Genomic DNA, 10483 nt, shown 5'->3' with positions numbered 1-10483 from the left:
TAACTGGAACGACTCGTTCTGAAACTAGAACGGCCCGTTCCAGAAATAAGATTAACACATAATTGACTAGGCTGGAACGACCATTCCAAACAAAGATTTTTAGGCCTTTTTCATAACTTAGAATGATCCGTTTCAGTTTAGGAACGACCCGTTTCAGTTAAGATTTTAATCCTTTTTTGGAAGATTGGAACGGCCCGTTCCAACTTAAGAACGACCCATTCTAATTTAAAAACGACCCATTTCAATTATAAATTATAAAACTTACTAAATTATCCTCAATAAAAAGTATAAAAACTAGAATGTTACATTTTCCTCAAACTTGCATTTGCATCATGAGTAATTAAGAGCAAACAAAAAGACTCCGATGATAATAGTGGTTCAAATTCAAGTACAAACTAATACTTCAAAATCAATTTTTTCACAAGTTACATTTTGTTTTTTCAGAGTAAAGTGAAAGTGTAATCATTAAAGAAACCTAAATCTTTTCTTAAAGAATGCAAAAAGCAGGAAGTAATACAGTATGAAACATATATACAACCGACAAAGCATTTAAACACATATCGAGTCAACAATATTCAATAATACAAGGGGGTCTATTCAGTTTCGGATAGATTCATTCAGAGTTTTTCATGCCATACAGAAAATATTGTGTGGAGTTTTAGAGAGGGAGATACGTGCATGTTTAGAAGATTTTTTTTCCAAAGGACTTTTACAAGATAAAAATAAGAAGAAAGAAATAAAAAAAAAATTAAATGAGAAATTATGTCGTACCCTTATATATTTAAAAGGTTTTGAAACTGCTTTTATTTTTAAAAAATACCTGAGGATTTGGTATTTTAGAATAGTTTGATTCTTATGACGTTTATATTTTTCATTTAAATATATATATATATATATATATATATATATATATATATTCCTAAAATTCTTAATATATATATATATATATATATATGAAACATTTGAATTTATTAAAGATATTTTTTTTATATATTATGAATCATGATAAATTGAGATTTTTCATACTTGTGTGAATTTTGAAAATAAGTTGAATAAAAATTTACAAAATCTTCCTCTATTTCAACAAATAGAATTTTATTATGTTTTTCTCAAAGTTATTTTGATTGGAACAAAATGATTTAAAACACTTGAAATAATATTTGGTAAAAAAAATAGTAAGTTAATAACTTAAATTATTATCTTTACCAATAACGCATCACTTAGTAAGTTAGTATAGAGAAGAAAAAGTGAAAGTGAAAAGAAAAAGAAGATATACACTTTAAGTCATTTTTATTGATTTAAAATATTGGTTATATCAAAATATCCTAATTTACAAATATAGCGTACATAATAACTCCTTTTTTAAAAAAATTTAAAATTAACTTATATATATATACTAATTTATAGAAACTTCCTTTTGTTATTAACTTTTCTAAAATTTTATTTTTAACTATACATAAATTAATTTTAATTTATACATGAAGAAACTCATTTTCATTTTTCTTCTTGTTTTTTTCTCTTAAAATTATTTTACAGAGTTTACCCAAACAAATCCTTCTACGGATACATTTATTGAATATTATATTTTCATAGTAAAGTAAAATTTTCTTGAGCACCTTCCAAATTATTATGACCTAGCTTGGTATAAGCTTCAAGTTCAACTCTAGAAGGTAGACCTGATAAAAGAAGAACCACTTGTTGGGGGTTGGTTTTGGTTCCCAACCATGTCATCCAACTCTTTCACAAACCTACTCATAGCCTCAGCAGGCAACCAAAGTGGTACCACTACCCCTTCTTCTCCTTTGGCATTCTTATGCGCATAGAAAGGGGTTGTCCCAGGAAAGTCACCAGTTCCACCTTTAGCCATTCCACTAGACACCGCCTTGCCCCATCCAAAATCCACATCTCTAAGCCCAATACTCGTCAAATCCGACACGATACAAGACCTCATAGTTCTTGTGAACATGCGTCGTCCTTTAAGCACCATTAGATCTGCCACGGAATGCATGTACTCCTCCGTCACCTCTTTTTTCACTCTCTTTATCATCTCCACGGCGTGCCCAAAAGGATTTTCGCAAAGCTTCCTTGCGGTGGTGACTGCTGCGGGGTATGCAAAAACGTTGCCGTAGTAACCAACGGGTATCCGAGGATTGAACCTCGCACGCGCGTTGACGATGCACATCATGCTAACATCCTCGTCTGCATCTATTCGCAATGCTTTTGTGCGACAGCGCCATAAGCATGCCGTGATCACGTCGAAAGTGGTGCAATTCCGAAGGTGGTGGGGAACCAAGCGACGAATGGCGGCTACCTCGGTGGGTCCAAAGAAGAATGGTCGATGAAGCATGTTGTCGTATGAAATGGTCCTTTCGTTGGTTCCTAGGACTTGCTCGAATTCACGATGGTGGCATGTAATGCGTGGTGGGTCTCTTGCCATTAGAAGGTCCCTGCGCCACACTGGTGCAATCGAAGGCTTGCGTGCACCTCGAGCCATTTCGGCCCACGCGTTCATGAACTGTGACAAACCTGTTGCATCGCTCATGTTGTGGTTCCACCGAATGCCTAAGATTAAGCCATTGCACTTGAGTCGTGTGACCTGTATATCATTTAATATCCAGTGTGAAGAAAAACATGCTTTAAGCTTTCAATGTTGTGTACCATATGGGAATATAAAGAAGTTTGCTTGGATGAAAAAATTTACCTCTAATAGAAGTGTGCGAAATATTAATATACATAGATAGGATCTCTGTTTTTTATTATTATTAATCTTCGTGATGTTTTCCATAATGAAATTTTTTGGAATACAATAATGATAATATAATATATTTTAATTTACCACTTTTTAAATAAAATTATTTCTTAAAAAGTTAAATTCTATTCTATTTACTTTTTTATTTTTTTACTAAATATTATTTTTACTTTATTTTATAACTTATTTTCTCACTTTGTTTTCTTTCATTTTTTTTTCTTCCTTTTTTACCAAATATTAGGTAACAAAGAAGTGGATAAGTGAATAGTCGACCATACATGTACCTGAATAACTAGAAGAGGACAATTAGTAATTTCTTGCGAGCATGAATCATACAGGAATTGTTGTGAGTATTGGAATGGAGCAAGTTGAAGAGAGCCACTAAATTGATCAAGTGTTGCATCAGCATCGGCCTCAATGAATATGACCCCTTCCCCAGTACAATCCACCATCAATTTACGACCATACACCTCCCTAAGCCTACCCGCAAATGGATAATAGAAAACAAGTGTTTTAGTGAGTGCCTCTCGAATGATTTCAACCGCATCTTTCTCAACTGTTGGTGATTCATTACGATAAATTTGGATGAGTGAAGGTGGGAAACGTAGGAAGTCTTGATCATCTATGTCAGACAGTAGTTTAAGTTCATGAGGTGTAGGTATAGCAGGAGCCACCAACTCAGGTTGACACTTATGCACTGTAAAAATTATGTTATCTGAAATTTGGAATTGTTAGAAAGAGAGAATGAAAGAGTTATTAAGCAATGTATTTTTGTTTGAGTGAGTTAGTATGAGAGAAATACTTTTTCACCAAAATTATACAATAATTTGTATAATTAAAAAATAGAAAGAGAACATAAATTAAAAAATATATATATAAAATAAATGTTGAGATAGAGAGAAACACAGACCAAAAAAAATTATAAAACTTGAACGCATGTCATGTATATATTGATATTGATACCATAAACACAAATTATTGGCTTTGTATTACCTAGCTAATAATTTTTTTCCTTATAAGACATGCTTTCCTATTAGTTTAAATTGTTAGGTACAGCTGCGTACAGCTGCCACCACCTTTCGGTGGTTTTCTAATTTTATATTAGAAGCGGGTCCCACATAATAATAAAATAATATTAAAAGTTTAGGAGAAATTACGAAAATGCCATTGGGACTTTCCTATAAATAGGGAAGCTGAAAACCATAATTTTCATCCCAAATCTTCTTCTCTTCTCTCTTCCTCTCTTATACACCTTGAGATCTGTTCTCGGTAGTAGTAGTCTCCTAATTCAAAGGAGTAAGTTATAGAGAGAGAAGTGCTGTAATTTCCTCCCTTTCAGTAAATAATATTTTTACTGTGGTTATTTTCTCCCTTGTCTCTTTTTTACTCATCTCTTATTTTAGCTGTGAGTAACTATTAAGCCTACTCTGGACCTAACAGTGGTATCAGAGCCACTAGGTTGTTTATTATTCCGCTGTGGTGTACATTGGTATAGTATCGGAGAAAATTCTTAGTATGCTCTGTGGCTGCAGTATTGTCTGATCAGTCACATCAGAAAAGAATTATTCTTGTTACTGGATTTTATCACTGTTCCAGTAGGCGGTACTATTCTAGTGGAAGTTACTTAAGTCGGTTTAATAGAAGAAATTATGGCAGCAAAGTTTGAGATAGAGAAGTTCAACGGGAACAATTTTTCCCTGTGGAAATTGAAGATAAGAGCAATTTTGAGAAAAGACAACTGTCTTAAAGCAATTGAAGGCAGGCCATCAGATATTACTGATGAAAAGTGGAGAGAAATGGATGACAATGCTGTTGCCAATTTGCACTTAGCAATGGCTGATTCAGTTTTGTCGAGCATAGCAGAGAAGACAACTGCAAAGGAGATTTGGGACACGCTCGTAAAATTATACGAGGTCAAGTCACTTCACACCAGAATATTCTTAAAGAGGAAACTCTACACTCTTCGAATGAGTGAGTCCACAGCAGTGACGGACCACATCAACAATCTGAATACGCTATTTGCTCAGCTTTCAACAGCTGATTTCAACATAGTGGAAAATGAACGTGCGGAGCTTCTACTTCAGAGTTTACCAGATTCATATGATCAACTCATCATCAACATAACAAACAATAATGTTGTTGGTCGTCTATCCTTTGAGGATGTTGCCGGAGCTATTCTTGAAGAAGAGTCCAGGCGAAAGAATAAGGAAGACAGACTGGAAAGTTCAAAGCAAGCAGAAGCTTTGACGATGATGAGAGGAAGATCAATGGAACGTGGCTCCAGTGGGAGTCAAAATCATGGTAGATCTAAATCTCGAGGAAGGAAGAACCTCAAATGCTATAATTGTGGCATGAGAGGGCACATGAAGAAAGATTGTTGGCACAAGAAGAGTGGAGGAGGGAAGAATTCTGAAGCGTCAACCTCTCAAGGTTGTGTTGCTAGTACCCAAGAAGATGGAGAAATCTTGTACAGTGAAGCAATAAGTTCCAGAGGCGAAAAACAACTCCATGAATGTTGGATATTGGATTCAGGTGCAACCTGGCACATGACTCCAAATAGAGATTGGTTTTGCACTTATGAATCAATCTCAGGAGGATCCGTATTTATGGGAAATGATCATGCTTTGGAAATTGCTGGAGTTGGTACTATCAAATTAAAAATGTATGATGGTACTGTTCGTACAATTCAAGGGGTACGACATGTGAAGGGCTTGAAAAAGAATCTATTGTCCATTGGGCAACTAGATGATCTCAAGTGCAAGATCCACGTTGAAGGTGGAATCTTGAAGGTAGTTAAAGGCAATTTGGTGGTGATGAAAGCTGAGAAGATCACATCAAATCTATACTTGCTCTTGGGAGAAACGTTGCAAGAAGCAGATGCATCAGTTGCAGCAATAAGTCAAGAAGAGGCAACGATGATGTGGCATCGTAGACTAGGACATATGTCAGAACGAGGCTTGAAAATTCTTGCAGAACGTAATCTCTTGTCAGGGCTTAAAATGGTAACCTTACCATTTTGTGAGCACTGTGTGACAAGCAAGCAACATAGATTACAATTTGCCAAAGTAACTACAAGGAGCAAACACATACTTGACTTGATCCATTCTGATGTCTGGGAATCACCAGAAATTTCCATGGGAGGAGCAAAATATTTTGTATCATTCATTGATGATTATTCCCGGAGATTGTGGGTGTACCCAATCAAAAAGAAGTCAGATGTGTTCCCAGTATTCAAGGAATTTAAAGCACAAGTAGAACTTGATACTGGAAAAAGGATTAAGTGCTTGAGGACAGATAATGGAGGAGAATATATAGATGGTGATTTTCTGGCATTCTGCAAGCAAGAGGGTATCAAGAGGCAATTTACAGTTGCTCATACACCTCAGCAGAATGGGGTAGCAGAGCGGATGAATCGAACTCTTCTAGAAAGGACAAGAGCTATGTTGAGAACTGCAGGATTAGCCAAGTCTTTCTGGGCAGAAGCAGTCAAAACTGCTTGTTATTTGATCAATCGCTCACCATCAACAGCAATTGGTTTGAAGACACCAATGGAGATGTGGAGTGGAAAACCATCAAATTATTCTTCATTACATGTATTTGGTTGTCCTGTGTACGTGATGTACAACTCCCAAGAAAGAACAAAGCTGGACCCAAAATCCAGGAAATGTATATTCTTGGGTTATGCTGACAATGTTAAGGGGTATCGCTTGTGGGATCCCACTGCCCACAAGGTTGTTGTCAGCAGGGATGTAGTCTTTGCAGAAACTGAACTGCAAAAGGAGCAGGAGAATGACAGCACTATCAAAGACACTAGTATAGTGGAGATAGGAGGAAAGTCTAAAAAGGATGACACCTCTGAAGCAGAACAAGAGCATGAGGAACAAGAACCAGATGAAGCCAATGATGAAGAAGTTCAACAAATAAGACGTGAGAGAAGGAGACCATCTTGGCATTCAGACTATGTTATGGCAAGTCATGATGCGTACTGTCTCTTAACTGAAGAAGGAGAACCATCAACCTTTCAAGAGGCGTTGAGGAGTTCTGATGTTTCTCAGTGGATGGCAGCAATGCATGAAGAAATAGAGGCCTTACATAGAAATAAAACATGGGAACTTGTTGATCTTCCAAAAGATCGAAAAGCCATTGGTTGCAAATGGATCTATAAGATCAAACGTGATGGCAATGATCAAGTGGAGAGATATCGTGCAAGATTGGTGGTTAAGGGATATGCTCAGAAAGCGGGCATTGATTTTAACGAGATATTCTCGCCAGTTGTCCGATTAACCACAATCAGAGTTGTTCTGGCTATGTGTGCTGTATTTAATTTACATCTTGAGCAACTTGATGTAAAGACTGCTTTTCTTCATGGGGAACTCCAAGAAGAAATATATATGCTCCAACCAGAAGGCTTTAAAGAACAAGGAAAAGAAAACTTGGTTTGTAGGTTGACCAAATCTCTGTACGGTTTAAAGCAGGCGCCAAGGTGTTGGTATAAGAGATTTGATTCCTTCATTATTAGCCTTGGTTACAACAGACTGAGTTCAGACCATTGTACGTACTACAATAGGTTTGATGACAATGATTTCATCATCTTGCTGTTGTATGTGGATGACATGTTGGTGGTAGGCCCCAACAAAGATCAGATCCAAGAATTAAAGGCACAATTGGCTAGGGAGTTTGATATGAAGGACTTGGGACCAGCAAACAAGATTTTAGGGATGCAAATTCACCGAGACAGAAAAAACAGGAGGATTTGGCTTTCTCAGAAGAATTATTTATTGAAAGTCTTGCGGCGCTTCAACATGCAAGACTGTAAGCCAATTTCGACCCCACTTCCTGTCAATTACAAATTATCCTCAAGTATGAGTCCTAGCAACGAAGCAGAGAGGATGGAAATGTCTCGAGTGCCGTATGCATCAGCGGTGGGAAGCCTTATGTATGCCATGATTTGTACGAGACCAGACATTGCACAAGCAGTGGGAGCGGTCAGTAGGTTTATGGCAGATCCTGGTAGAGAGCACTGGAGTATTGTAAAGAGGATCCTTAGATACATCAAAGGAACCTCAGATGTTGCATTATGTTTTGAAGGATCGGAGTTTGTTGTCAGAGGCTATGTTGATTCAGATTTTGCAGGAGATCTGGATAAACGAAAATCTACTACTGGTTATGTGTTTACACTTGCTGGAGGAACAGTGAGCTGGTTGTCTAAGTTACAGACTGTTGTAGCTCTATCTACTACAGAAGCTGAATACATGGCAGCTACGCAAGCATGCAAGGAAGCAATTTGGATTCAAAGGTTATTGGAAGAACTCGGGCACAAGCAGGAGAAAATTACTGTGTATTGTGACAGTCAGAGTGCCTTGCACATTGCAAGGAATCCAGCCTTTCATTCCAGGACAAAGCACATAGGAATTCAATATCACTTTGTTCGTGAAGTAGTAGAAGAAGGAAAAGTGGATATGCAGAAGATCCATACAAAAGACAACATAGCAGACGTAATGACAAAGCCTGTCAACACTGACAAGTTTACATGGTGTCGATCCTTATTTGGCCTATTGGAAACATAAGCAACATGAAGTATCAATAAAGAAGAAATGGTGTGAAGATATGATTAACTTAATCATAATCTTCAAGTGGGAGAAATGTTAGGTACAGCTGCGTACAGCTGCCACCACCTTTCGGTGGTTTTCTAATTTTATATTAGAAGCGGGTCCCACATAATAATAAAATAATATTAAAAGTTTAGGAGAAATTACGAAAATGCCATTGGGACTTTCCTATAAATAGGGAAGCTGAAAACCATAATTTTCATCCCAAATCTTCTTCTCTTCTCTCTTCCTCTCTTATACACCTTGAGATCTGTTCTCGGTAGTAGTAGTCTCCTAATTCAAAGGAGTAAGTTATAGAGAGAGAAGTGCTGTAATTTCCTCCCTTTCAGTAAATAATATTTTTACTGTGGTTATTTTCTCCCTTGTCTCTTTTTTACTCATCTCTTATTTTAGCTGTGAGTAACTATTAAGCCTACTCTGGACCTAACATAAATTTGGGAAGTATTTAATGTTAATGAGAAAGTAATAACTATGAATGAAGCAACTAAAGGAAGCGATAACAAATCCAAAACTTGTAAGTGATCGGATTGAAAAACAAATCTAATAGTAAGGGACTTCATATATATACCTGTTGGCTAGGTTAGCTCAGTGTGCTATTCTGAAAAATCTAAGAACAAGTTTTACCTTTGGGGGAGTCATCGGAGAATGGAGATTCTTTGCTGTTTGCCATTGGTTGTGCACAGAGCTTGCCAAAATCCTATCAGGACTTCATTCAAATACAAGGCTGCTGTGAGGGATTCCTGTCCAGTTGATGTTGCTTCACTGCATACCTAATTATCTCATACAAGAAATCTATTAATTTAAATTTTGTTGAAATTTTCAAAATCATGAAAATCTCGACACTGCAAATATCACGTGTTAGTTTAAATGTTATTAAATTCAGTTGCTTAAAAGGTGACTAACTATATTTTATGATGAAAATTAGACAAAAAATATTTCTTATGAATAACATAATTATAAAAAAAAAATAATATATATATATATATATATATATGCGAAACTTATAAAATTAACTTTTGAAATTTTAATAAATTTCGATTAATAGTAGAAAATATGTTTAAAGAGTATGTTATTGAAACATTTTTCTATATACCGTTGATCTCATTCACTATAGACAATCTTAGTTGAAGCACTATATATGGAAGATAAAATTATCTCTTCACATATTTAACAAAGTAACGTAAGAATGACTTGAACTCGATGCCTACCAATTAGTATTTCTCTTTATTTAAACTAATAATGATCATATTATATTTTTTTAATTTATCAATGAAATATTTTATATTATTAAAAAAATATCATTTTCCTGTGAATTTTCACAAAAAAAATATTCACAAATTTTTTTTGCGAATTTTCCTGCAATAATAATTTTACAAAAATATTTTACAAATTTATTTGCAAAAAATAATTTACAGAAACTTCTTATAAATATTTTATTAAAAATAATCTACAATTTTTTTTTTTCAAATTTTACTACAATTTTAATGATCATAGAAAATTTTTTCCTTAGTAAAAATTTGCATAAAATGTTATAAGAATTTTACCTTGTTTTTTGTGGATTTTCTTGTAAAAATAAATTTATAAATAATGTTTATTAAATGGTAAAAAAATTTCACAGATAATTTTTCTTGCAGATTTTTCTGCCAATTTTAATTCATAGGAATATATATATATATATATATACATATATATATATATACATATATATATATATATATACATATATATATATATATATATATATATATATATATATAAGTTTAAGAATTAAAAGATTTTTCTCAAATCTCACATCGATCAGAAATAAAACAATTAAAGAATATATAAGTTGGGACAACATACTCGCCTTACAAGTTGATTTTGTATGGTTGAGTGTTAGACTTATAATTTACAATCTAAGAGTTTAAAAAATTATTTTTACAAGAAAATCTATTGTTAGAGGTGTGGAAACAAATTTCTTAATGTTTCAGATGAATTTATTGGAAACATTTAAAAGTTAAAAAATTATTAAAAAAAAATAAACTTTCATTTGCAAAAACATATTATCCATAAATATATTATCTAGACATAAAAAATTTGCATAAAAAATCATATGTAATAAAAATTTTTAATAGTGCTGTAATTT

General features: G+C 34.4%; 1 protein-coding gene across 1 annotated transcript; it reads right to left on the bottom strand.

Moving 5' to 3' along the window:
- Positions 1–1400: 1400 nt before the first annotated feature.
- On the bottom strand, positions 1401–9121 carry LOC109816209 (benzyl alcohol O-benzoyltransferase). Its single transcript, XM_020381110.3, has 3 exons — positions 8983–9121; positions 3034–3464; positions 1401–2596 (listed from the first exon to the last, which is right to left on the bottom strand). The coding sequence occupies exons 1-3, from the start codon at positions 9026–9028 to the stop codon at positions 1664–1666; spliced, it is 1410 nt and encodes a 469-aa protein (XP_020236699.2). The 5' UTR covers positions 9029–9121; the 3' UTR covers positions 1401–1663.
- Between the last annotated feature and the right edge of the window lie 1362 nt (positions 9122–10483).

Source organism: Cajanus cajan, chromosome 4 (assembly GCF_000230855.2).
Source record: "Cajanus cajan strain Asha chromosome 4, NIPB_CcT2T_4, whole genome shotgun sequence".
NCBI lineage: Eukaryota > Viridiplantae > Streptophyta > Magnoliopsida > Fabales > Fabaceae > Cajanus > Cajanus cajan.
This window is presented reverse-complemented; position numbering and strand designations above follow the sequence as displayed.

Excerpts from the sequence above, each read along its gene's own strand:
- LOC109816209 (XM_020381110.3), bottom strand. The coding sequence starts at position 9,028 with ATGGCAAACAGCAAAGAATCTCCATTCTCCGATGACTCCCCCAAAG. Across the intron at positions 3,465-8,982 it reads CTCCGATGACTCCCCCAAAG|ATAACATAATTTTTACAGTG; the intron begins GTAAAACTTGTT and ends TCCAAATTTCAG. Across the intron at positions 2,597-3,033 it reads GTCCTCTTCTAGTTATTCAG|GTCACACGACTCAAGTGCAA; the intron begins GTACATGTATGG and ends AATGATATACAG.